The sequence below is a fragment of the Columba livia genome, chromosome 1 (genome assembly GCF_036013475.1).
Source record: "Columba livia isolate bColLiv1 breed racing homer chromosome 1, bColLiv1.pat.W.v2, whole genome shotgun sequence".
NCBI lineage: Eukaryota > Metazoa > Chordata > Aves > Columbiformes > Columbidae > Columba > Columba livia.
The window spans coordinates 211540223-211567178 of NC_088602.1; the positions used below are offsets into that span (position 1 = coordinate 211540223).

Sequence of the window (26956 nt, forward strand, 5' to 3'; positions counted from 1 at the left end):
TCAATGGGCAGAGTCCAGCTGAGGCCAGTATCCAGTGCAGTGCCTCAGGGGGCAGCGCTGGGGCCAATATTATTCAATATATTCATTAATGATTTGGACGAGGGAATAGAGTGTACTATCAGCAAGTTTGCTGATGACACCAAGCTGGGAGGAGTGGTGACACTGGAAGCTGTGCTGCCATCAGAGACCTGGACAGGCTGGAGAGCTGGGCGGGGAATAACCTGATGAAATTTAACAAGGGAAACTGTAGAGTCCTGCATCTGGGCAGGAACAACCCCAGGTTCCAGTATAGGTTGGGGAATTACATATTAGAGAGCAGTGTAGGGGAAAGGGACCTGGGGGTCCTGGGGACAGCAGGGTGACCATGAGCCAGCACTGGCCCTTGTGGCCAGGAAGCCAATGGTACCTGGGGTGGGTTAGAAGGGGGGGGTCAGTAGGTCAGAGAGGTTCTCCTGCCCCTCTGCTCTGCCCTGGGGAGACCACACCTGGAATATTGTGTCCAGTTGTGGCCCCTCAGTTCCAGCAGGACAGGGAACTGCTGGAGAGGGTCCAGCGTAGGGCAACGAAGATGATTAAGGGAGTGGAGCATCTCCCGTGTGAGGAAAGGCTGAGGGAGCTGGGGCTCTTTAGTTTGGAGAAGAGGAGACTAAGGGGGGACCTCATTAATGTTTATAAATATATAAAGGATGAGTGCCATGAGGATGGAGCCAGGCTCTTCTCGGTGGCAAACAATGATAGGACAAGGGGTAATGGGATCAAGCTGGAACACAAGAGGTTCCGCTTAAATTTGAGAAAAAACTTCTTCTCAGTGAGGGTGGCAGAGCCTGGCCCAGGCTGCCCAGGGGGGTTGTGGAGTCTCCTGCTCTGGGACATTCAAAACCCGCCTGGACATGTTCCTGTGCGACCTCACCTGGGCGTTCCTGCTCCAGCAGGGGGATTGCACTGGATGATCTTTTGAGGTCCCTTCCAATCCCAAACATACTGTGATACTGTGATATAAGACACCCCTGGTACTACCACCTGCATTGGTCCTGAGGGCAGCTGGACACGCCGGGTACCAGGAGCTCTTGTCCCCAGTTCAGGTTGCTCTGGTGTCCCTGTGGCACGGCCCTAGCAAGGGTTCCAGCCCTCACAAAACATCCTGAGCTGAAAGGACCCACCAGGATCAAGTCCAACGTCTGTCCCTGCACAGGACACCCCACAGGTCACCCGTGTGTCTGAGGATGTTGTCCAGTCTCTTGAACACTGTCAGGTTGGGCTGTGACCCCTCCCTGGGGAGCCTGTTCAGTGTCCAGCCCCTCTGGGGAAGAACCTTTTCCCCATGTCCACTGACCCCCCAGCACATCTCCTGCCGTTCCCTGGGCTCTGTCACTGTCACTGAGCAGAGCTCAGCCTGCCCCTTCTGCTCCTGCTGAGGAACCTGCAGCCCATGAGCTCTGCGCTCAGTCTGCTCTGCTCCAGCTGAGCAAACCAGGGACTGCAGCCGCTGCTCACACGGCTTCCCCTCCAAACCCTTCACTGACTTTGTGGCCTCCCTGGGCACCCTCCAGCAGCTTCATCTCCTTTCCATCCTGTGTCCCCAGCCCCCAGAGCCCCGCTCACCTGTTGGTGACGAAGCTGTTGCTGACGCTCTCCACGTCCCCCAGCCCCGAGCTGCGGAGCAGGCGGTTCTTGCTGGTGTCCAGCGGCAGCAGCAGGTAGCTCATGCGGTTGGCGTAGTGGATGGCCTGGCTGAACACCGTGCTCTCCTCCTTCTGGATCAGCTCCTGCTGCTTCTCTCGGCTCATGGTGGGCCAGAGCCTCAGCTGCTCCGACGCGATCTCCAGGGCAGACTTGGCTTCCTGGGGGCCCTCCGTGCTCTCCTGAAGGAGCGTGAAGGAGATGTCAGTCTGCGTGAGCAGGAGGCCACCAGCCCTCACCCCGCTGTTCCCACAGGCACCTCCCAGCACCAGCTGCACGGTTCAGCTCCTTTATCAGCCCACGGACCTTCGGGGAGAGCTGCTTCTGCAGAGCTCTCCAGGGACGCCCCTGCCACCCCCTCACCTCGTCCGTGTGGTTCTCCTCGTTGTTGTCCAGGTACAAGGCTCGGATGTGGTTCTGCACATCGCAGTAGAACATGGCCTCCCAGAACTGGATGTTGGTCCACACCACGTGCTCCTGCACGCAGCTGTAGGCGAACTGCGTGATGCCCGGGCTCAGTTTCTGAGGAAGCAGAAGGTGGAAGAGTGTTTCAGACACACGTGGCCCCTGTGCCAAGCTCTCCCCTCCCGTTAGTCCTCGCTCTGGCCTCCTGCTGGGAAAGGCAACGTTCCCTGGGGCAGGCAGGAGGGACCTGGCACCAGAGCTCCTGCACCATTCCTTGCCCAGCACCCACCAGAGCCCCACGGAGCCCCACTGAATCACAGAACCACAGATGGTTTGTGTTGAAGGGACCTTCCCAGCCCCCCAGTCCCCTGCCATGACAGGGACATCTTCAGCAGCTCAGGGTGCTCAGAGCCCCGTCCAGCCTGGCCTGGGATGTCTCAGGGATGGTTCATCTACCACCTCTCTGGGAACCTGGGCCAGGCTCTCACCACCCTCAGGGCAACAATTCCTTCCTCATGTCCAGCCTGAATCTCCCTCCTTTAGTTTAAACCATCACCCCTTGTCCTGTCACAACAGGCCCTGCTCAAAAGTCTGTCCCCATCTTTCTTATGGGCCCCTTTTAAGTCCAGAAAGGCTACACTAAGGTCTCCCCGGAGCTTCTCTTCTCCAGGCTGAACAACCTCACACTACAGACGCTTTTGGGAGGCAGAATCTTCTTCCAGCCCGGCTTGACCAACAGATCAAACCGGCACTTGACAGCAGCCCCCATTTCTGAGCACCTTCCGCAAGGGTGTTCCAGCCACCTGGGGAGCCCAGAGACCAGCACAGCCAGTCTGGCCACGCTGCCAGGGGCTGGGGGCTACTGGGCAGGACCCCGTCACTCTGAGGAGCACCAAGGGGACAACCTGCCCCAGCCTGGCCACTGTGCCGGCTCTCAGCCCGCTGGTCTCTGTGGCCTCCAGGGAGCTCCGAGTTGGCGAGGGCCATACAGGGGGTGGGGACGGCGTGGGGACTCACTCGGCAGAACGCGGTGACCAGCGGCAGGAGCGCGGCTGCGATCCCGTGCTCGTCCATGGCCGTGCAGTCCTGCGGAAGGGAGCGGAGGTCATAGGAGGATCCACCACAACACCCCAAAACCTGCTGCGGTCCCACGCGGGGACACGCTCCTTGCCAAGGGACACCCCGGCCCCTCCTACCTGCAAGCAGCAGTTCATCATGCGGATGATGAAGTCAAACTGCTGGTGGTCCAGCACGGCCCGGTTCTGCTGCACGTGCAGGTTCAGCTCCTGGGTCAGGCAGTGCCGCGCCGCCCGGCCCTTCATGGCGCGCAGCACGGCGGGGAACAGCTGCCGGGGACAGAGGACGTCACCGCGCAGAACAACACGGCCCCGCGGAGCTCTGGCCAGATGGCGAGGTCGAGGGCGGCCCAACGAGGGGGTGCAGCGGGGGCTACACGTGCTGGCTGGCCCCAGGGTGTTCACAGGACAGGGCAAACCAGCGCAAAGCCCCGTCTGGGCAGCTGCAGCTGAGCCCTGCGGGTCCCAGGGAGGCCCCCGGCCCGGTCACCTGCGCGGGACAGACCCCGAGGGGCAGCGGGAGGTGCAGGAATAGTGCTAAACTGGTGCAGCACGGCCACCAGCCAAAAGCCCAGGGACACACAAGGAGAAACAGCAAACACGTGAACAGGTGAGAATGGAGCTGGTGAGCACAGACCAGGACATGGCGGGGTGCCCCCTCCAGCCTGTCACAGCAGCAGAGCAACCCCCTGCTCCTCCCCCCAACCACGAGCTCCTCAGGACCCCCCTCACCTTTTTGGCTTCTAACATCTTGTTCTCGAAGACGTAGGAGATGCAGTTCCTGACGACCTCCAGGCGCCGGGCGCTGTTGGCCAGGGCGTTGCCATTTCGGTCCATGATGGCAGCTGGGGAGAGAAGCGCCTGTCAGTTCACCCAGGGCAGGACAGACGGGTGTCCCCATCCCCGTTCCGCGTGGGCAGGGCTCGGGGCTCCAGGAGCTCATGCTGGAAGGAAGGACACTTTGGGGGCTCCAGCCATCCCCTTGTGCTGGCTGCTGGGCTCCAGGGAGCTCTAAGCAGCCCAAGGGGCAGACGCTCATGGAGACAGAGCTGCTGCTTCTCCAGGACAGCAGCATGACCCAGACTTTGCCCACGCAGGACCCTGGGATGCAAGAAGGAGCCAGCACCACCACGATAAAGCTCCCCCAGCAGCGTTTCCCACTGCAGGGCACACGTACCGATGGGGGGTCCCGATGGCACCATGCATTTCTTCTCCGCCTTCACAGCCGGAGGAGCCGTCTGCAGCTTGGCGGTGGCCTGGTCGATGATCCACTGCACCATCCCCTCATCCAGACGGGGAAAAGGCTTCTGGTGGAGGCGCAGGTGACAGCCTTCCGTGGGCTTCTGCACCTTGTGCATCGTCACCGCGGGGTACGGGTTCTCCTGGAGCGGCAGGAGGTTGTGCTCAGTCTCACGGCCACCACGCGTGCTCTCCCGGCCATGTCCTGCAGCAACCGCTGCTGCTCCAAGGGCCAACGCTCCCCCAGCCTGTACCTACAACCCCCGGGACCAGCAGCCCCGCGGGCTGTCCGGGAGCAGCACCGGCACGATCCGCTCCCAGGAGCCACGAGGACTGGGAGACGGGCCAGAGGAGGCCATGAAAATGATCTGAGGGCTGGAACAGCTCTGCTGGGGGACAGGCTGAGAGCCGGGCTGTTCAGCTGGAGAACAGAAGCTCCAGGAGACCTTAGTGTGGCGCTTCTGGACTTATAAGGGGACCATAAGAAAGATAGGGACAGACTTTTGAGCAGGGCCTGTTGTGACAGGACAAGGGGTGATGGTTTTACACAAAAGGAGGGAGATCCAGGCCGGACATGAGGAAGGAATTGTTGCCCTGAGGGTGGTGAGAGCCTGGCCCAGGTTCCCAGAGAGGTGGTGGCTGAACCATCCCTGGAGACATCCCAGGCCAGGCTGGACGGGGCTCTGAGCACCCTGAGCTGCTGAAGATGTCCCTGTCATGGCAGAGGGACTGGGGGAGCTGGGAAGGGCCCTTCAGCCCAAACCATCTGTGATTCTGTGCTGCTATGAATCCTGCTCCCAGGAGCGGCTCACGCCAGCCCAGACACTTTCTGGACCATCAGCAGGTGCCCCACTGCATCCAGCAGCATGGGTGGGATGGGATCGCGCACCACGAGCACCAGCTCCAGCCAGAGTTTCCCCATCCCGCACATGGACCCCAGCACTCACGTTTTTGTACAGCTTCTCCGCCAGCTCCTTGATGTGCCGCAGTATTTTCTGCTTGTTCCCCTCCTCAGCGCGCATCCGCTTCACTTCGTAAGCCACGAGCTGGGGGAGAACGGTCGGCTGAGAGGAGCAGCTGGGCAGGATCCGGCCACCCTCCCGTACCCCAGCTGCTCCCCCAGGCACAACGCAGCGTCACAGCAGGTCCCCGGCTCCGTCCCTCGAGGGGACAGGAGAGCTCAGCAGAGCAAAGGGACAACAGGATGCGGGGACGGCTGCCAAACGGTCGCTCACCTCATCGAACAGGTCGATGGAGCGGTACGGGGCCCCTCGCTCGGTCACGAAGCCGGCGAACGCCATCCCCTCCAGCACCTTGGTGAGGAAGTCGTCCTCCGTCAGCCCCCGCTGCCCCAGGAAGGCTGCCTGCAAGCGGGGAGCAAACTGTCAGCAGCAACGTCCACCGGCAGTGCAGGTGACACCGTTACCGCAGCGAGGCCCAGCACCCGCGCAGCAGTGGCACCGCGGCACCTCCTTCCCCGCCCCGCGCAAGTGCAGGGACAGGGTTTGTACAGAAACCTGCAGCTCTGGCCCGCGGCAGAGACACGTCTGCAGCAGGGACAAGCAGTGGCCAGTGAGGAGCTTCTGCAGCCGCCCCGGTGCAAAGGGGGACACAGCGGCCACAGGATTCCGCTGGCAGCTGTGACAGGGACCTGAGGGGCCAGAGCAGCCCCAGGAATGACCCGAGGCTGGAACAGCTCTGCTGGGGACAGGTGAGAGAGCTGGGCTGTTCAGCTGAGAACAGAAGCTCCAGGAGACCTTAGTGCGGCCTCTCCGGATTGAAAAGGACCCATGAGAAAGATGGGGACAGACTTTAGAGCAGGGCCTGTTGTGACAGGACAAGGGGTGATGGTTTAAACTAAAGGAGGGAGATTCAGGCCGGACATGAGGAAGGAATTGTTGCCCTGAGGGTGGTGAGAGCCTGGCCCAGGTTCCCAGAGAGGTGGTGGATGAACCATCCCTGAGACATCCCAGGCCAGGCTGGACGGGGCTCTGAGCACCCTGAGCTGCTGAAGATGTCCCTGTCATGGCAGGGGACTGGGGAAGCTGGTCTTTTCAACCCAAGCCATTCTCTGATCCTGAACAACACTTGTTCATCCCATTTCTTCCCCAAATGCAGCTTTCAAGGAGCCTCTTGCCAGCAGCACAAAGAAAGCACCAGGTTTCTTGTGTTGGCAGAAAACCCGCAGGCCCTTCCTCTTGGCCGATGAGCTGGGAACTCGTCCCATCACGCAGCCGGTGGGGAACAGCTTCTGCTCCTCCGAACACCCTCGCTGAGTGGGATGTGACGAGGGCGCTGGGCAGGGACACTCAGCTGCAGCCCCAGCGGGACTGCGGACCTCCGGCCACCAACGCTGTCCCTCTGCGGAGCAGCTGGAGCCGTCCCTGTCCTGGGGAAGGAGCGAGAGGTGCTGGGCTCGGTGCTGGAGCCCTGGACCATCAGCTGCCATGGCCCTAAACCCACCGTGAGAGAGGGACAGATGTCGCTGTGACTGCAGCAACCGAGTGGGTGAAATTCCGGCTATTTTGAGACCGAGCAGTGGCTGCGTGCAGCGGCTGGGTGAAACGGAAGTTCATTACACTTCATCCATTTTACAGCAGCTTTAAGAAAGGGCATTTTCTTACATTTATTGCCTGTTTATGATTTTATGGAACTCCTGAATATTTGTTGGGAATAACCTTTTATTGAGCATTAAAAAAAAAAGTGCTTCAAAACCCTCATGAACAGGCCCGTGACTTCCAACATCAGAGAGCAGCGCCGGGTGTGCACGCCGGGTGTGTGTGCACACGCTGTCCTCGCACGCTCCTGGGGGTTCAAGGTGTTGTCCCCCCTGACCCTGTGGCAGCACAGGCAGAGTGGGCAGGGGCGGGTAGCAGCAAAGCTCCTGCCTGCCTGTCCCCAGCGACCTGGCTGTGCCGTGGCCACGCTGAGCTGCAGCGCTCAGGTCCCTCTGCCCCCGCTCCCCACCTACTGCCTTCTCTGCTCCCCAGGAACAAGCGCCAGGAGCAGAGGAAACGGCCTCAAGTTGCGCCAGGGGAGGTTGAGGTTGGATGTGGGAACAATTTCTTCCCCAAAGGGCTGTGGGGCATTGGAACAGGCTGCCCAGGGCAGTGCTGGAGTCACCAGCCCTGGAGGGCTGGACAGACGGACATGAGGTTCTCAGGACATGGGGCAGGGACAGGCTGGGTTATGGTTGGACTCCATGATCTGGAGGGGCTTTTCCAACCAACATGATTCTGTGATTCATCTGCGTGGGGTCTCCTCCATGGACACCCAAACCCTCCAAGGTTCTCCCCGCTCCCCCTGCCCTGCCAGCCTTTCTGGTGGACCAAACACTCCAGACAGGCTGGGGAAGCCTGGTCCTGCCTTTTCTCTCTCCCCAGATCTTCAGACAATCCCCAGCTCCAGGCCAGGCCATGGGGACACCTTCTGTGAGCCCCAGAGGCTGCTGCCAGCACACGGGACTGCAGCTGTGCTGCATCTGGACACACACGGGCACAAAGAGGGAAGAGCCATCTGACCCACCAGACCTCGGGATGGTCAACAACAAACAAGGGATGCAGAGGGACCCGGGAGTGGAGCAGGAGAGCTCCCGGCCCCCCAGCTGTCAGTGCTGCGGGAGCTGTGCAGGTCCCAGCCCCACCTGCTCACGCAGGGTCCCCGAGCAGATCACACAGGATCCCAGGGGTGCAATGGCTCACAGAAGGAGACTCCACACTCGCTCTGGGCAGCCTGGGCCAGGCTCTGGCACCTCCCAGCAAACAAGTGTCTGCTCGTGTTCACATGGAGCCTCCTGTGTTTCAGTCTGTGCCCGGTGCCCCTCACCCTGGCCTTGGGCACCACTGAACAGAGTCTGCTCCATCTGACACCACCCTGACATATTGACCATTGATCACATCCCTCTCAGCTTCTCTTCTCCGCTCAGCAGCCCCAGCTCTCTCAGCCTTTCCTGGGCACAAAGATGCTCCAGACCCCTCAGCACCTTCGTGTCCCTCCCTGGACTCTCTGCAGTGACTCCTTGTCCTTCTGGAACTGGGGAGCCCAGCACTGGCCCAGTTCTGCAGATGGGGCCTCCCAGGGCAGAGCAGAGGGGAGGAACAACCTCCCTGACCTGCTGCCCACACTCTTCCTCACGCACCTCCCACTGCTCCAGCAGCACCATTTTCCCCGGCACTGCCTCCCCTGCTCAGAGCCCCGCGGTGCCCGTGGTGCCCCAGCCCCGCACGCCGGGGCCGTGCCGGTGCCTCACCTTGTGGAACCGGATGACAGGCTCGGGATGGATGCGGATGATGTGCAGACACCAGCGGTAACCCTGCAGCAGCTGTGCAAACAAGCGGAGGAAGACGGCGCGGATCTCCTTGTCCTGACAAGAGAAGGACAGCACAGTCACAGTGCGGTCATGACATGGTCCCAGCGTGGTCACGGCACGGTCACAGCACGGTCACGGCGTGGTCACGGCATGGTCACATTGTGCTCAGGCAGATGGTGCAGCTGAGCCAGTACACAGGGACATGGGTTAGTCCCAGATTTAAGTTAAGGTTGGACTCGATGATGTTAAAGGTCTCTTCCAACCAAAATGATTCTGCGATTCTATGACTTTACGCCCAGCACAGAGGTGAGGGGATCAGAACACGTGTCGGGGACAGCATCTGCTGAGCGGGGCAAAGATTCCAGGGAGGAGGGGTCGTGGCAGCCGGGGTTCCCTGCTGTGTCCCCCCTCCCCAGCAGCCCTGATGGGGTTACGGGATCTCAGAGCTCCCGGATTTCCTCAAGTCCTCAAACATTCGGTGTTTGCCTCCAGCACGGCAGCAAACCCACAGCCCCATCCACGGGCTGGCCGCTGGCGGCCCTGCCAGCTGCCAGGGCCCGGTGTCCCGGCAGTGACGCCTCTGCCTCTGCGCCTCAGCAGCACCGAGATGGACACAGGCCTGGAACCGTGCCGCCATGCCCAAGGAACGGGGTGTCCACCCAGGACTGGATGATCTATTGAGGTCCCTTCCAACCTCTAACATTCTGTGATTCTGTGCGGGGCTCCCCTTCCTCCCCACTGCACTCACCTGCATTTTGAGAGAAGAGGCAGAAATGGTGGACGGGGGGAACGCGAGATCCGCCACCTCCAGCTCGGGGTCCAAGACCTGCACAGATAAGGCACAAAGCTCCCTCAGCCTGGGCCGGGGGGCCTCTGTGCTCACAGCCGGAAAAGGCGAAGCAGGGTCCCCAGTGGGGAGGGGGAGCTGCTCCCTATGGGGACCTGGGGGCTCAGCACCGTGGGGCTGCGGCAGAAGCAGCCCCACCACTCGCCACAGCCAAGGAGCAGAATCCAAGCTGTACAGGGCTGGTTTGGCATGGCCGCCCTGGGCCTGCTCTGCGCAGCCGGTGACCTCCAGGAACAAGCGAGGGGCCAGAAAAAGAGCCCCATGGACGCAGCTGCTTCCTGCGCATGGGCTGGGAGCCAGTGCAGGGTTCCCAGAAACCGCAGGAAGAACCAGCCCCCCCGGCGCTGCCACGGCCAGAGGCCACCGGGACCAGGAAGGGTGTCCTGCGAGGGGTGAGTAGGACCACGAGACACGGGCCTCTGCTACCAGAGGAGCCCCCGGCGCTCCGTTCCCGTTCCCATGGGACTGTGCGTCTCTCCCGAGGTGCTCACACCATGGGACGGGGACAGGCAGCGGCACTTACCATGGAGAGGGCTTCCCGCGTCTGCTGGAGCAGCGGCTCGGGGAGCAGGGAGATGTGCACGCACTCGGGCACGTTCACCGTCCCGCCGTCCAGGTCTGCGATAACAACATCGAGCTGGAAGCGGCAGGACAGGCGTGAGGCGAGGCCGGGCTCCCGACACCCTCCCACAGCTCCCGGGGCGCGGGGCAGCGCGTTTGGGAACGGCAAGTCTCCTCTCCTCCTCTGTGAGTCCTCGGTAGTTATTTTCTCCCATCCACTGTCACCAAACCCAAGCTATGAGGGATCCCATCGCTCTGCAGCGAAGGTCGGGTTGGGCCAGCCCGGCAGGAGGGACTTTGTGGCACCCAGCCCCTCACCAGCCCAGCTCTCAGGGAGAGCACAAACCCTGGCCCAGCACGGAGCCCGTCCTGCCCAACCACCACGGCATGGAGGAGGGGGTGCATGGGGCTGCACCGAACCCCGTTCCAGTTCACATCACACTCATTTAGGGCCAAAAAGCTGGTGAAGGGTTTGGAGTGAAGCCGTGTGAGCAGTGGCTGCAGTCCCTGGTTTGCTCAGCCGGAGCAGAGCAGACTGAGCGCAGAGCTCATGGGCTGCAGGTTCCTCAGCAGGAGCAGGAGGGGCAGGAGCTCTGCTCTGTGACAGTGACAGAGCCAGGGAACGGCAGGAGATGTGCTGGGGAGGGTCAGTGGACATGGGGAAAAGGTTCTTCCCCAGAGGTGCTGGACACTGAACAGGCTCCCCAGGGAGGGGTCACAGCCCAACCTGACAGTGTTCAAGAGACTGGACACCGTCCTCAGACACACGGGGTGACCTGTGGGGTGTCCTGTGCAGGGACAGACGTTGGACTCTGATCCCGGTGGGTCCTTCTAGCTCAGGACATTCTATGATTCATTATGTTTTGATTTAATTCACTTTCTGAACTGACGCCTGAAGCGCCAGCGCAGCCCCCCAGACCTGCGCTGCCAGCACGGTTCCAAACCCCATCCTGGGTGCACCCCGGCTGTTCTGTGCCGGCTCTGCCACCCCGGCACCGCGGCCTGGCCAGCCCTGCGTGGCCTGAGTGGCACACGGGGATCACAGCCCAGGCCGGTGTGCTCAGCCCGTGGCCCTGGGCACCCCCTGGACAACGTCTGCCGCTCAGACGGCCGGCAACAGCCCCGGCGTCACCTCGCACCGCCCCTGCCCCGGCACACGCCTCTCACCAGCTCCTGCGTCTCCGACTGGAAGATGGAGTGGACGCCAATGATGAAGGGCGTTGGGGTGCTCAGGACCTCCAGCAGCTGCGCGGGCAGGATGGGCACGTACGTGAAACTGCAACCGAGACAGAGCATCGCTGCAGGTGGCCGAGCCCTGTCCCGCTGCAGGGGGACTGTCCCCGGACGTCCGGCGTCCTCCGGGCACCCTCAGCCCCTCACACGGTCCATGTCCTGCAGCTGTGCACAGTTTCTGAGTGCTCGTGGACAGTGACTGTGATAACTTTCTGGCCCTGGAGCTATAATCCGAGCCTGACTGAGGGAAGGGTTTCCAGCAGAGCCATTTAACTCCAAAAAAAGCTTTCTGCAGAATACAAACAGCCTTTCTGCAGCCCGGGGGTAGGGAAGGCTGCATGGAAACAGCGCAACAGGATCCAGCAGTAACAAGGGCCCGTCTATCCCTGCCGTCTCACTCAGACGTGCAAACAGCCCCAGTAATAGCCAGTCTGTGACCAGTGTCCCCTCGCTGGCCCAGCTACTCACAGCGTCCCCAGGTCCCTGAGACTGGGGCGAGTGGGGTGACGGGGCCCCACAGGAGTCACCATGGTGGCTTGGCCACCACCAGCCCCCAACAAAAACCCTGCACGTGTGTGTCCCTTTCCAGGGTGGGCAGAATTCACAGCACCACTTGCTGGAACGCTCCCAGCGTCCAGCGTCCCCGTTCAGTGGGACTCTGTGCCCAGGGTGGGACACAGGGCTGCTGGGGGACACGGTGCACCCAGGCTGGGGTGGGGAGATGCCGGCAGACACGGTGCACCCAGGCTGGGATGGGGAGATGCCGGCAGATACGGTGCACCCAGGTTGGGACGGGGAGATGCCGGCAGATACGGTGCACCCAGGCTGGGACGGGGAGATGCCGGCAGATACGGTGCACCCAGGCTGGGACGGGGAGATGCCGGCAGTCACGGTGCACCCAGGCTGGGATGGGGAGATGCCGGCAGATACGGTGCACCCAGGCTGGGACGGGGAGATGCCGGCAGATACAGTGCACCCAGGCTGGGATGGGGAGATGCCGGCAGTCACGGTGCACCCAGGCTGGGATGGGGAGATGCCAGCAGTCACGGTGCACCCAGGCTGGGACGGGGAGATGCCGGCAGACACGGTGCACCCAGGCTGGGATGGGGAGATGCCAGCAGTCACGGTGCACCCAGGCTGGGATGGGGAGATGCCGGCAGACACGGTGCACCCAGGCTGGGGTGGGGAGATGCCGGCAGACACGGTGCACCCAGGCTGGGACGGGGAGATGCCGGCAGATACGGTGCACCCAGGCTGGGATGGGGAGATGCCGGCAGATACGGTGCACCCAGGCTGGGATGGGGAGATGCCGGCAGACACGGTGCACCCAGGCTGGGATGGGGAGATGCCGGCAGACACGGTGCACCCAGGCTGGGATGGGGAGATGCCGGCAGATACGGTGCACCCAGGCTGGGACGGGGAGATGCCGGCAGATACGGTGCACCCAGGCTGGGACGGGGAGATGCCGGCAGACACGGTGCACCCAGGCTGGGATGGGGAGATGCCGGCAGATACGGTGCACCCAGGCTGGGACGGGGAGATGCCGGCAGTCACGGTGCACTGAGGCTCTGTGCTCTGCACAGGCTGCAGCGCAGCTGACAGAAGGGAAAGGGGATGGATTCTGGATAGAGAAGCACCTCTCGCATCACCCCCACACACCATCGGACCATGTGCCATAGCCTGACAGGCTTGTGTCCCTCTGCCAAGGGCCACTGCAGCTAGAAAGTGTGTGTGCCAGTGGCTCCCAGAGCCACAGCCACTGCTAAGGCCTCACTCCCTGCTCCAAGTGCCAGAGCCCGGCTTTGCCCTGGGGAGGAGGAAGGCGGGGGCAGAAGGTTCACAGCCCTTAGCTGCTGGGGACACTCCGGAATTACGTGGCTGTGCACACCAAAGGCTTCAGGAAAAGAGATTTTAGCACCACCAAGGCCTGCGGGCATTCATCCACCTGCACCTTTGCCAGTAGCACCAAAACCACAGCTCATTACCGGAAACACGGCTGAGAAACCAGGAGGCAGTGAGGGCATGGGACAAGGGGCAGGCAGGACGGGCAGGATGGGCAGGACAGGTAGGACGGGCTCAGTGAGCAGCTCCAGGCTGCTGTTGGGCGGCTGGGGGACTCGGGGAGCCATGGGGTTCCCTCACCTGTACTTGAGGGGGAACATCAGCGCCAGGAGAGCCCGGCAGGCGTCAGTGAGCCGCTGGTAACTGCTGGAGAGAAACAGGATCTTGTGCTCGGTGAGTGCCGCACAGAACAGATACAGCACGTTGGTGATGCCTGGGAGAGGGGAAGAGAGTGCTCAGAAATGGGGGTTCCCCTCCACACCCCCACCAAAGGCCACGAATTACCCCCCAGGTGAGGAGTGCAACATCCCCCAAAGAGCCACTTTGGGGTCACCCAGGTATGTGCTTCCCAAGGAACCCCCTTTCAGAGAGGTGTCAGCAGTGTGGCTGAGCACAGATGTCCTCCAGTCGAAGGCACAAGGGCAAGGGCAGCACCTCATAGAATCACCTGATGGTTTGTGTTGAAGGGCCCTTCCCAGCCCCCCAGTCCCCCTGCCATGACAGGGACATCTTCAGCAGCTCAGGGTGCTCAGAGCCCCGTCCAGCCTGGCCTGGGATATCTCCAGGGATGGTTCAGCCACCACCTCTCTGGGAACCTGGGCCAGGCTCTCACCACCCTCAGGGCAACAATTTCTCCTCACGTCCAGCCTGGATTTCCCTCCTTCCTCCAGGCACCCCCTCGCACCACCTAGGCTGCTCCCCGTGAGATGTGGCCACAACCCTGTGCCCGGGTGGGCAGAGCTGCCCATCTCCTGCCCTCTTGCAGAAGGCAAAGCGGGGCTGGGGGGCTCAATCCGAGGCGGCCGCGGCTGGAGCAGAGCCCTGAGCTGGGAGGCGGCGTGCAGGGAACCGTGGCCCAGCAGCCGGCCAGCAGGCTCGGGCAGCGGCCCCGGTGAGGAGGGGGCGCGGGGACGAGTCTCACCGAGCTGGCGGAAGAGCAGGGCCACGCTGCAGCTGCTGACGGGGAGCGAGTCATTGATGGGGGTCTGGATCACCTGCCTGTCCCCGGCTCCCAGAGAGATCGTCCTCTGCAAGAGAACACACACCCGGTCACTGGGTGTCTGCACGAGCGAGGGCTGAGCACAAGCACCCAGAGGAAGGCAGTCACCTCGCCGGGCCAGTGACACCCTCAGTGCCCCTGGTACACAGGGACAGGGTGACCAAGTCCTCGGCACAACCCTTGTACCCATCATGGCAGCAGCTGGTACCCGGCCATGGCACAGCAGCACGGCTGCTGCAGCGTGAGGAGTGAGAGCATCCTGCAACAACACACGTTGTGTGCTTGGCTGGGGCCGGGGGCAGGAATGAGACCTGATGAAACAAATGGTGGTCCCGGCAAGCACAGGCAGCTCCTTGACAGCTGACAGAATCACAGAATCATGTTGGTTGGAAAAGCCCCTAAAGACCATCGAGTCCAACCATAACCCACCCTGTCCCTGCCCCATGTCCTGAGAACCTCATGTCCGTCTGTCCAGCCCTCCAGGACTGGTGACTCCAGCACTGCCCTGGGCAGCCTGTTCCAATGCCCCACAGCCCTTTGGGGAAGAAATTGTTCCCACATCCAACCTCAACCTCCCCTGGCGCAACTTGAGGCCGTTTCCTCTGCTCCTGGCGCTTGTTCCTGGGGAGCAGAGCCCGACCCCCCTGGCTCCAAGCTCCTTTCAGGCAGTTCAGAGATCAGAAGGTCTCTCCTCAGCTCCTGTTCTCCAGCTGAACCCCCAGGTCCCTCAGCCGCTCCATCACACTTGTGCTCCAGCCCCTCACCAGCTCCGTTCCCTTCTCTCCACTCGCTCCAGCACCTCAAGGCCTTTCTTGGCCTGAGGGGCCCAGAACTGCGCCCAGGTGGCACGAGTCCCCAGCACTGTAATGCAGCACATGAGGTTCCCCAGGACCCCACAGCCGGGGGGAGCTGCCCCGTGCCGCTAAAGGAGCAGCCCCGGTGCTGCAGCAGCTCCCGTGGTCCAGGCAGCGTGCATGGGTCCTGATGGCTCCTGGGACAGACAGACCGGGCACAGTCTCGTTGCTTCTTCTCCAATACAACATTTTCTCAGATCTAAGCTCATGCCCAGTGGCACAGGGAAGTCTGGATGTGCCCAGTGTCTCCAGGCTGCAAAGGCTGGAACGACCTGATCACAGCCCCTCTTCTCCTCTTTCTGCACCTCTCTAGGGAAAACCCTCCCAGCCCCCCAGCTGTCAGTGCTGCGGGAGCTGTGCAGGTCCCAGCCCCACCTGCTCACGCAGGGTCCCCGAGCAGATCACACAGGATCCCAGGGGTTGCAATGGCTCACAGAAGGAGACTCCACACCCGCTCTGGGCAGCCTGGGCCAGGCTCTGGCACCTCCCAGCAAACAAGTGTCTGCTCATGTTCACATGGAGCCTCCTGTGTTTCAGTCTGTGCCCGCTGCCCCTCACCCTGGCCTTGGGCACCACTGAACAGAGTCTGCTCCATCTGACACCACCCTGACATATTGACCATTGATCACATCCCTCTCAGCTTCTCTTCTCCGCTCAGCAGCCCCAGCTCTCTCAGCCTTTCCTGGGCACAAAGATGCTCCAGACCCCTCAGCACCTTCGTGTCCCTGCTTGGACTCGTCTGGAATCGCAGGTTTCACCATAACCCCCCTCCCCGTTCGGCCCCCGCAGCCGCAAGAGCCGAGGCCCCTGAAACCACCAGGAACCTGCTCCTCAATGCACCATCCTGCACAGCAGAACGGACACCCTGAGCAGCTGTCCCCGCAGGGGCCACCGTGTTGTCACAGCCCCCGGGCAGCGCTCATGGGGATGCAGAGTGCAGAGCTGGGTGGCTGCGCTGCGGGATCCCACCCTGCCCAGGCCCGGGGACACGTCCCCACTGCCCCCTGTGCCACACGCAGACACACGGACACCCCGGGGTGCCCCTGAGCAGCCGTGCCCGGGCCCCGCCGCTGCACCTCATGCCACCTTTGGGGACAATAAAAGCACAGCGGCTAATGAGGAGACAGACCCAATGAAAGAAAAGGTGTGCGTACCGCTGCTTCGTCCTCCACGTCAGGCTGAGATAGAGACAGACAGAGATAGCACAGTCAGTTAGAGACACACAGGGACAGCGGGACAACAGGAGCGACAACACGGGCTGAGGCCAGTGACAAGCAGGGACCGGCACCGTGGGGAGGAGAAATGCACACACACACATACATGAGGCAGGAACAAGAGCTACGACACCGGGAAAGAGCGATGGGACACAGCGGGAGAACTGGAAGAGCATGGGGAGGGAAGCGCCACCAAACTGTCCTCCCTGGAGCACACTGCTTGTTCCCACAGCACAGAGCCACCCTGCCACAACCGGGAGGTGACCAAGGATTGTGCCCAAAGCGCTGTTCGGTGAGGCACAGCGGCTCGAGGCCGCCCTGCTGCCAACAGCCTCTCCTGGCCCGTGCTGCGCGTACGTGTCCCCCGGGGAGGGACCAGCTGAGGTGGGACAGGCCCGGGAGATCCGCAGGGACACTCGTGCGCTCGCCTGGGACAGAGCAAACCCGGGACACCTGGCCCGGAGCCACAGCCCGGGGTGCGGGCAGCACCCGATCTCTGCTCCAGAGGACGGGACGTGATGGCACCGTCCTGCTCCTGCAAACACCGGGAGCGCTGCGGGTCGCTCTGGGTTATCAGAGGAAGCACCAAACCTTTCACAGAATCACAGGAGGGTTTGGGTGGGAAGGAACCATTATGAGCAATGAGCAGGGACATCTTCAGCAGCTCAGGGTGCTCAGAGCCCCGTCCAGCCTGGCCTGGGATGTCTCCAGGGATGGTTCAGCCACCACCTCTCTGGGAACCTGGGCCAGGCTCTCACCACACTCAGGGACAACTATTTCTTCTTTTCCCTCTGACGCCCGTGACGCAGCACAAGGGGCAGAAAGTGCCCGCGAGCAGCCTGCGCAGAGACACGGGTTCGGGGCAGCACCTTCCCGCAGGGTCATGGCTGCGGTGGGGGCAGAAACCTCTGTCTGCAGGGACCTGTGGTGCTGCCCGGCCCTGCAAAGGATGCTCCACTTGGCTGAGAGAAGGAGATGGTATGTTTTGGCGAGAGCAGAGCTCAGCTGAAGGGGAAGCCACTGGAGGAGACAAGCGCCCGTCCATGGCTGTGTTCCAGGCGATAGTGCAGCAGAAGAGCTCCAGGACGTTTCGCTGCCTCCTGCCCCCGGGTCCAGCTGGGCTCTCTCCGCTCCTGCCATGTCCCAGCCAGCTCCACCAGCCTGTCCTCACCCATCTGTGGTCACAGGAGAGGATGGGGCCCGGCTGGAGGCACCCATGGCTCCGAGGGACAACGGGAGGGTTCTCTGACAGACCCAGCCCTGGGCACACGCGAGGCTGCTGCTCCTCAAGCCCCATCAATGGGAGACGGAGGCCACGCCAGGCAGCGGGCAGGGCTGTGAGGACAGAGCTCCAGGCTGCTCAGCCAGCAAACACCAGCCTGGCCTGGCCCATGTCCCCAGAGCTGACCCGTCCCCACTCTCACAAGTGGCCCGTGACCACTCCTGAGCAGCTCCCCGGGCAATGGGACCAGCCTGAGCGGAGCAGCGGGACCTCCCCGGTGCAGGAGTGACCAGAGACCGTGGCGATTGTTTGCAGAGACCCACTGGTGACTACGTAAAGCAGCTGCTGGTCAAATCACCCCGGGCTCCCTCCTGGAGGGGACGAGGGCGCAGACCAAGCTGCCCGGTCACGGCAAGCCGCAGCGAAGCGAAGCAGCAAGATCTCAGCTGATCTGGAGCTGAGCGGCTCCAAAGCACAGAAGAGGTCTGTTGTTTCTACTCTTAAGCGCTTGGGAAGGCGCTGCCCGCACAGCCACGCAGCCGTGCCCTGCGGCGGGTGAGCCGGGCTCTGCCCACGGCCAAACCGCCCTGCCCAGCTCCCCCCAGCGCAGCAGAACCAGACAGAGCCCAGCGAACACCCCGCTCGGGGTCAGCAGCAGCGGGGGCGGGGAAGGGCCGGGCACCCACCTGTGCTCCCCCGGTGATGGGGATGGTGCACGTCAGCAGGTTCCCGATGACGTTCTCCAGGGACACGCTCAGGCCGTCCACGTAGATGGTGTAGATCAAGCCCAGGCTGTTCTGGAGAGGGAAGCACAGCGCAGCTGAGCACCGGGGTGCACCCCATTGCACGAGTGACGCCCAGGGCTTGTCAGCAGGCTGTGACAGCCACCTCTGCACAGAAACACAATGTCAGGGGTTGAAGGGCCCTGGAAAGCTCATCCAGTGCAATCCCCCCGTGGAGCAGGAACACCCAGATGAGGTTACACAGGAAGGTGTCCAGGCGGGTTGGAATGTCTGCACAGAAGGAGACTCCACAACCCCCTGGGCAGCCTGGGCCAGGCTCTGCCACCCTCACCCCGACAAGTTGCTTCTCATAGTCAAGTGGAACCTCCTGTGTTCCAGTTTGCACCCATTGCCCCTTGTCCTGTCCCTGGTTGTCACCAGAAGAGCCTGGCTCCATCCTCCTGACACTGCCCCTTTCCATATTGATCCCCAGCAATGAGTCCCCCCTCAGTCTCCTCTTGTCCAGCTCCAGAGCCCCAGCTCCCTCAGCCTTTCCTCACACGGGAGATGCTCCACTCCCTTCAGCATCTTGGTGGCTGCGCTGGACTCTCTGCAGCAGTTCCCTGTCCTGCTGGAACTGAGGGGCCACAACTGGACACAATATTCCAGGTGTGGTCTCCCCAGGGCAGAGCAGAGGGGCAGGAGAACCTCTCTGACCTACTGACCACCCCCTTCTAACCCACCCCAGGTACCATTGGCTTCCTGGCCACAAGGGCCCAGTGCTGGCTCATGGTCACCCTGCTGTCCCCAGGACCCCCAGGTCCCTTTCCCCTACACTGTTCTCTAATAGGTCATTCCCCAACTTACACTGGAACCTGGGGTTGTTCCTGCCCAGATTCAAGACTCTACACTTGCCCCCTTCTTGGTTCCAGTGCTCAAGGTCTTCCCCCCAGACCTGCCACGGTGACTCCTCGTCAGCAGGAGAGGATAATCAGCGAGTGCTCGGTTTGCCGCCAGCCAGCAGCACCGAGCCCACCAGCGCCATCCCAAACGTGCCCCTGGGCCAGAGCTGAGCAGGAGCAGCAGGGGGTTCAAAACCTCCCGGGCAGAGGTGCCTGAGAGCAGCTGGGCTTCCCCGCACCCCCTGAGCACCCCGCTCCCTGCAGGTTCCCATCGAGTCTCACCAAAACCCCACGTGAGGGATGGGAAGGAGCCCAGGGCTCCACCGAGGCCTGGCCCCGCTCGGCTCGGACAGTGCCCTCCGCAACACCCTTAACTGCTGGCTAACGAGCCGGGTGGTCAGCGTACGGCCCTTCCAACTGAAATAGTCCATCCTGCTCTGTTTGGGAAGCAAGATCAGCTCCAGCACACAGGCGTTGGAGAGAACGGGCCGGGCAGCTCCTGCTCATGGGAGTAATGGAGCGAGGTAGAAGGTCATGAAGGAGAAAAGGAAGGAGAAGGAGAAGGAGAAGGAGAAGGAGAAGGAGAAGGAGAAGGAGAAGGAGAAGGAGATGGAGATGGAGATGGAGATGGAGATGGAGATGGAGATGGAGATGGAGATGGAGATGGAGATGGAGAAGGAGATGGAGAAGGAGATGGAGAAGGAGATGGAGAAGGAGATGGAGAAGGAGATGGAGAAGGAGATGGAGAAGGAGATGGAGAAGGAGATGGAGAAGGAGAAGGAGATGGAGAAGGAGAAGGAGAAGGAGAAGGAGAAGGAGAAGGAGAAGGAGAAGGAGAAGGAGAAGGAGAAGGAGAAGGAGAAGGAGAAGGAGAAGGAGAAGGAGAAGGAGCTCCATGCTCGGAGACCTCCTGGGGACACCCAGTGACATTCTGGGGTTTGTGTCACAGCTAAGGGAGAAATGGCCCGGATCAACAGGCCTGTAGAGCTCTTGTCGCTCGTCTGTTCCTCAGAACTCACTGAGGTGAATCATTCAAGCAACCAAGCACTGAAATCAGGCAGCCAAATGCGCAATGCAACGTGACTGGGCCTCCTAACGAACCAGCCATGGAGGATGAGCGGTCCCTCCCTGGACTCTCTGCAGTGACTCCTTGTCCTTCTGGAACTGGGGAGCCCAGCACTGGCCCAGTTCTGCAGATGGGGCCTCCCAGGGCAGAGCAGCGGGGGAGGAACAACCTCCCTGACCTGCTGCCCACACTCTTCCTCACACCCCAGGTACCACTGGCCAGCGGGCACAGCGCTGGCTCGTGTCACCCTGTTGTCCCCAGAGCCAGCAGCTCGAGCGGCTTTGGCCCAGCAGGAGAGTGGCAGCCGCTGCAGCCCGGCCGACCTCGCTCTGCGTGAGAGAACGAGCAGCTCCTGCGCTCCAGAGCATTCCGGCTCCACGGAAGGCCATCCCAGACATGAGGACAACTACACGATCAACTGTTTGCAACGAGGGAAACGTGTTGGTGATCCAGGCTCATTTCTACTCACATACACCTGTGCTGTTAAAAGCCACCTCTCTAATGCCAGACACACAGCTTGACCCCATGTCAGGCAGCTCTCCCCACAGAACACCCCAGCTTTCTTCCCGGGAGGGTGGTTGAACACTGGCACCGGTTCCCCATGAGCTGTGCAGCCGCCATCCTCGGAAATGACCCAAACCCCAAGTGGAGGATCCCCTGGACACCCTGCTTGAGCAGGGCTGGAGCAGGTACCTCCAGAGCCGCCTCCAGCCTCCGTGACCTGCTTTGGGGTGTGAGTCTGCGAGGCCCCAAGTTTCTGCTGTCTGAAGCGGCTCCAGGACAGAGAACAGAGTGATATAGTGATATTTCCACCCTGACAGTTATTAATGCCTGGAGCCCGCTGCGGCTGAACGCCCCGAGGGAACAACATGTGCTCCCATTCACGGAGCTGGCTGCGAACGTGAGGTTCAAGAACAGAAGGGAGCCCAGAAGCGACATCGTTGCTGTGGGAGGGGAAAAGGAAGGACACGGGCTGGCCCGCCGGAGAGCGCTGGCTCCTGCGAGCCCAGCGCCCGGGCAAGCTCAGGAGAGGCTCCGGCCCTGCCCGGGACCAGGGGAGCAGCCGGGGGGTGCCCACGCGTCCCCCCGCAGAGCCGCGGACACAATGCGCACCGAGGCCGTTTGTAAAGGCGCCAGCTCGCAGCCCGCGCCCTCACACACCTTTTACAGGCACATAATGCAGCGCGTGTAAAGAAAACAGGGATGGTCAAGATAAACGCTCCGGCCGGAACGGGCTGTTCTCCACAGGTTTGCTGTGAACAAAACCGGGTCGAGGCCGCCAGCTGCCGCGTCCCCGTTTGCCACTCGGGTTCACCGCGCAGCCGCTGACCCGGCGCGGGGGGCTGGGTGGGGACGGGGCCGGGCGGCTCTCCCACGGGTGCTGTGCCAGGCGGCTCCTGCTCCTGGCAGCCACTACGCGGCTCCTGGTCGCTCCCAGAACCAGAAATCTTCACTCATGTTGCTCTCCCCGCTCCCCCAGCCCCAGCGCGTTCCACACTCACCCGGAACACCTCGGCGTGGTCCAGCCGCGACACCAGCACCAAGCTCTTGGGAGCAAAGAGCTGCGCGGGTTGAACGGGAGACGACGGCTCCTCTTCCTCCTCCTCGCCATTCCTGGGGTGGCTCTGAGGCTGGGGAGACACACGTCAGCCAGGTCCCGGGGTCACAAACAGGCTGATCCTCCCTCTCCCAAACCTCTGACGCGGGGGCCGGGGTTCCCCCAACACGGGGAGAGCAGGAACCACCGGCCAACGCCAAGGGCAGCCCAGCGCCGCTGCCCAGCCCGCCTGGCAGCGGTACCTGTGCGCTCTCCACGGCCTCCCAGAAGGTGAAGCAGGCGCAGTAATGCCGCTCCGAGTTGATGTCGGTCAGCACGGCCACGAAGAAGGTGGGGGGGTTCCTCTCGGTGAAGAGCTGCCAGCCGCTGGGCTGGCAGAACTGCAAGAGACGGCAGGGATGGCGGTCAGGGGGCTGAGCCGCCCCTCAGCCCACGGCATCGCCCTGGGGCCGGGGCTTCGGTGGGCTGGACAATGAGAACACAGATCACCGGGTACCGACGGAGCCCGGTACCGGCTGCGGGGACGGGGAGCTCAGGGTGGCAGCACTTCACCTACAGAGGACTGAGGGAAACGGCACCGGGCACCCTCCCCAGCACCCGCGGCTCCCGGGGCGTGGGGGGAGCACTGGCCAGAGGCTCTGCTCTGGTTTTGGCTGGGATAATGTTAATTTTCTTCTCAGTACAGTTAGTGCTGCGCTTGGATTTCTATTGAGAATGATGTTGATAACATCCTGATTAAGTTGTTGCTGAGCAATCAAGGACTTTTCAGGTCCTCACGTTGTGCCAGGGGCACAGGGAGCTGGGAGGGGACACGCTGGGACAGCTGCCCCCAGGGACACCCCACCCCATTGACGTCACGCTCAGTTTGGATCTGGGGAAGGAGCAGGAAGGGGACGTTTGGAGTGATGGTGTCTGTCTTCCCAAGCCACCGTCACCCGTGGCGCGTCCCTGCTGTCCTGGGGACGGCTGAACACCCGCCCGCCATGGCAGGCAGGGGATCAATTCCTCATTTGGCTTTGCTTGCGTGTGCAGGTTCTGCTTTGATTACTACACCATCTTCATCTCAACCCACGAGTTTCTCACTTTTACGCTTCCAATTCTCCCCCATCCCACCGGCGGGCAGTGAGTGAGCGGCTGCGTGGGCTCGGTTGTCAGCTGGGGTTAAACCACCCCAGGCTCCCGTCCCCTCTGCAGAGGGGGAACTGGGAAGGCCCTTTCCCTCCTCTCTGCAGGGACAGCAGGACAGGTGACAGGTGACAGGACACGGGCGCAGCCCCGGGAGGTGACACTGCTCCCTGGGGCCGGCCCTGCGAAACACTGACCCTGGTGGCACCAACACCCGCTTCAGGCAGCTCCGAACACGGTTGTACGGGTTTCTGGGGACTTTCCAAACACCCTCCCAGGGCTGGTGGGTAATTCCAGCCATGCGGCCCTAGGACTGTCCCTGGGTTTCGAAGCCTCAAGGGATTTTTCTCTATTTCCTCAGTGTCTGCATGTGGCTGGTAGAATCAGAGAACCACAGGATGTCCTGGGCTGGAAGGACCCACAGATCATCAGTTCCAGCTCCTGTCCCTGCACAGGACACCCCACAGGTCACCCCGGTGTCTGAGGACGGTGTCCAGCCTCTTGAACACTGTCAGGTTGGGCTGTGACCCTCCCTGGGGAGCCTGTTCAGTGTCCAGCCCCTCTGGGGAAGAACCTTTTCCTCATGTCCACTGACCCCCCAGCACATCTCCTGCCGTTCCCTGGGCTCTGTCACTGTCACAGAGCAGAGCTCACCCTGCCCCTCCTGCTCCTGCTGAGGAACCTGCAGCCCATGAGCTCTGCGCTCAGTCTGCTCTGCTCCGGCTGAGCAAACCAGGGACTGCAGCCGCTGCTCACACGGCTTCACTCCAAACCCTTCACTGATTTCATGGCCTCCCTGGACACCCTCCAGCAGCTTCATCTCCTTTCTATCCTGTGTCCCCAGCCGTGCACACACTGAACACCCCAGGTGAGGCCGCAGCCGCACGGAGCAGAGCGGGACAGCCATTTCCCGTCCACCGCCACATCCGTCCCTGCAAACCTGTGTCCCGGGGCCTCTCCCTCCTGCTGCCGCTGTCACACTGTCTCCCCGCGCTGTCCCCTGCCCGGCTGCGCAGCTCCCCGGGTGAGTGCCCAGCGTGCTCTGCCAACACGAGAGCTCCTCTCGCCCTGGGCTCCAGAGCGGACCCACAGCTCTGTGAAACACCCCCAGACCCGGCAGGAACGAGGAGAGCACAGCACACCAAGCACTGCCTGCGGGACGTGGGCCCAGCGCCTCCCGCTGCTGGGAGGGATGGACGGAGCGACCGCAGCTCCAAACCTTCCCTGCGGGGACTGGCACGTACAGGCCAGAGTCGGGACCAGGGGTGCTCATCCGCAGGCCTGAGCCATGAAGTGCGGATCCTCGGGGCTGCTCCTCCAGCAGAGAACCCCACGAGGACATCGACAGGCACTGGAACAGGCTGCCCAGGGCACTGTGGAGTCACCATCCCCGGAGGGGTTTAAAAGGCATTTAGACGAGGTTCTCAGGGACATGGGTTAGTGCTAGAGCAAGGTTATGGTTGGACTTGATGATCCTGAGGGTCTCTTCCAACTGAAATGATTCTGTTTCTCTAACACCATCACACCAAGGAGCCGCAGCCCATTCCACAGGCAATTACACCACCGCTAAATGGGCGCAGGAAAACGACAGCACAACACAAACACGGACACACCAGCAGCTCTTCACTCGGGGTTACACCTGCCCAGGCCAAGGCATGGCTCTGTCACCCCCTGCCCTGGGCCCAGCGGGACCACCGCAGCCCTCGGTCCCCCACGGGACGGACAGGAGCTCCAAGCAGCCAGCACTCTGCCATGGACACAGGGAGATCCATCAGCTCCTTAAACCAGCGCTGCGGAGAGGACAGGTCACTGCGAACCACAGCAGGGGACACCCCGGATCAGGTCACACCGCCGGGGTTGGTGGCTTTGCCCGTCTGTGCCCTGGAGCCGCTTCAGCCCCGTCTGATTGCACCCGCTGCTCCCTGAGCCCTTTGTCCTGCAGCAGGTAATGCAAAGCAGCCACGTGTTCATACAGCAGGAGGCACTCGCAGGTCTGACCCCCCCAGCCGCTGCCGCCACTCAAACCAGATCCTCTAGAAAGGACAAACGTCCTCCGTGAAAGACGGGCACATGTTGGCTGGAACAACAGTCCTCCAGGAGCAGCCCGACCATGGCCGATGGTGATACCGTGGCACCCTGCGACACTGCGGGTGACACAGGTAAAGCAGACTAAACTATGGACCCCACACAGAGCTGAAGATCTGTGTGTGCAAGAGGGAGCTCGTCACCCACCCCTGCCCAAAATCAGCCCCGGGCTGGGAGGATGCTCACCCTGCACCCTTGGGGAGCGACTGTCCCCTGGGATGGGGACCTCGGATCCTGGGGCAGCTCTGGGCCCCTCACGCCAAGAAAGGCCTTGAGGTGCTGGAGCGAGTGGAGAGAAGGGAACGGAGCTGGTGAGGGGCTGGAGCACAAGTGTGATGGAGCGGCTGAGGGACCTGGGGGTTCAGCTGGAGAACAGGAGCTGAGGGGAGACCTTCTGATCTCTGAACTGCCTGAAAGGAGCTTGGAGCCAGGGGGGTCGGGCTCTGCTCCCCAGGAACAAGCGCCAGGAGCAGAGGAAACGGCCTCAAGTTGCGCCAGGGGAGGTTGAGGTTGGATGTGGGAACAATTTCTTCCCCAAAGGGCTGTGGGGCATTGGAACAGGCTGCCCAGGGCAGTGCTGGAGTCACCAGCCCTGGAGGGCTGGACCCACGGACATGAGGTTCTCAGGACACGGGGCAGGGACAGGCTGGGTTATGGTTGGACTCCATGATCTGGAGGGGCTTTCCCAACCAAAATGATTCTGTGGTTCTATGATTCTATCCTATGACACAACCACCCACGAGCAGCCTGAAGACCTGGGCACCCCCGCGCTGTGTCACGCAGACCGATGGCACTGTGGGACAGGGGGACGTGAGGACCAACCCAAACGATGCTGTGACCAGCGCAGGGGTGGGATCCAGACGGGGAAGGGGAACCCACCAGCCCTCCCTGGAGCACAGAAACCAGCACAACCCACAGGCACCGGTTTGCGCTGGGATCTCTATCCCACCGCACAGCCCTCAGCCCGTGCCACCACGGGCACTGCACCCAGCGACCCTGGGACGTGAGAGCCGCCGGTCACAGCCAAAGCGGGGTCCCTGCCTCAGCTCCCCTGCAGTCACACCCAGCTCTCCCAGTGCCCCAAGGCCTGGAGACGCTGCTCCCAGCGTGGGGGGCTCGGGGCTGTGCGAGGGGAGGACGCTGCAGCAGAGACACGTTCACACCCCACGTCTCTCTCCGGAGGAACTTCCACCCACTAAAATGGGATATTTTGTTTGGAAACGCTGTCAGACTGCGCGCAAGGGCAGAAGCTACACATTCCTGCTCCCTGCACACACCAGAGAACCTTCTCCCCAAAAAAAGCTGTTAAAAAGGAGCAGAGCGGTGACCGCAGTGCGATGTACAACCCAAACCCCCAGGGCGGGCTCTGCCTGATTTTCGGAAGCTGCTGTAGCCGGAGTGCAGTGGCTGCTCAGCCCGGACCCTCCGCACAGCCCCCGGCTCCCAACGGGACAGGCTCCCATTGCTTGAATTCCAGGGATTTTTTGGCCGGACAGTTTGACCCTTGGGAAAAGAAGCAGCTTTCCTCTTTTCTTGGGACAGCTCCCAAGTCCCCTGCAGACAAGCGGGAAACACTAACCAGACAAAGAGTATGTGCTTCTGCCTCAGACAAAACAGCACCGAGCAGCCCGAGATTGCGCCGGCGTTAGGGTGAGCACGCGATGGGAAGGTGAACCGGCCACGCTCACCAGCGGCACACGGCACGATTTGGTGGCCGCAGCGGTGACTGCCAAGGCCATGGCCCTGGGACAGGGCAGAGGGACGAGACGGGGACCAGGGACGTGTCCAGCTCTGACA

The 26956-nt window shown here is 62.0% G+C and overlaps 1 protein-coding gene across 11 annotated transcripts in view; it reads right to left on the reverse strand.

Moving 5' to 3' along the window:
- Nucleotides 1-26956, reverse strand: part of SBF1 (SET binding factor 1) — an 84498-nt gene that overhangs the window by 18356 nt on the left and 39186 nt on the right. For 7 of the 11 annotated variants that reach the window (XM_065049415.1, XM_065049413.1, XM_065049409.1 and 4 more), the window contains exons 3-20: nt 22192-22329; nt 21894-22022; nt 18388-18498; nt 16420-16443; nt 14334-14439; nt 13493-13625; nt 11285-11393; nt 10080-10193; nt 9458-9535; nt 8650-8763; nt 5636-5764; nt 5348-5446; nt 4339-4543; nt 3894-4006; nt 3282-3431; nt 3103-3171; nt 2044-2202; nt 1603-1862 (exon numbers count right to left, since the gene is read on the reverse strand). In XM_065049415.1, the coding sequence (XP_064905487.1) occupies nt 1603-1862; nt 2044-2202; nt 3103-3171; nt 3282-3431; nt 3894-4006; nt 4339-4543; nt 5348-5446; nt 5636-5764; nt 8650-8763; nt 9458-9535; nt 10080-10193; nt 11285-11393; nt 13493-13625; nt 14334-14439; nt 16420-16443; nt 18388-18498; nt 21894-22022; nt 22192-22329 (2240 nt within the window). The remainder of the gene's footprint in view (nt 1-1602; nt 1863-2043; nt 2203-3102; nt 3172-3281; nt 3432-3893; nt 4007-4338; nt 4544-5347; nt 5447-5635; nt 5765-8649; nt 8764-9457; nt 9536-10079; nt 10194-11284; nt 11394-13492; nt 13626-14333; nt 14440-16419; nt 16444-18387; nt 18499-21893; nt 22023-22191; nt 22330-26956) is intronic. The other 4 variants (XM_065049416.1, XM_065049417.1, XM_065049412.1 and 1 more) reach the window with 1 other exon arrangement.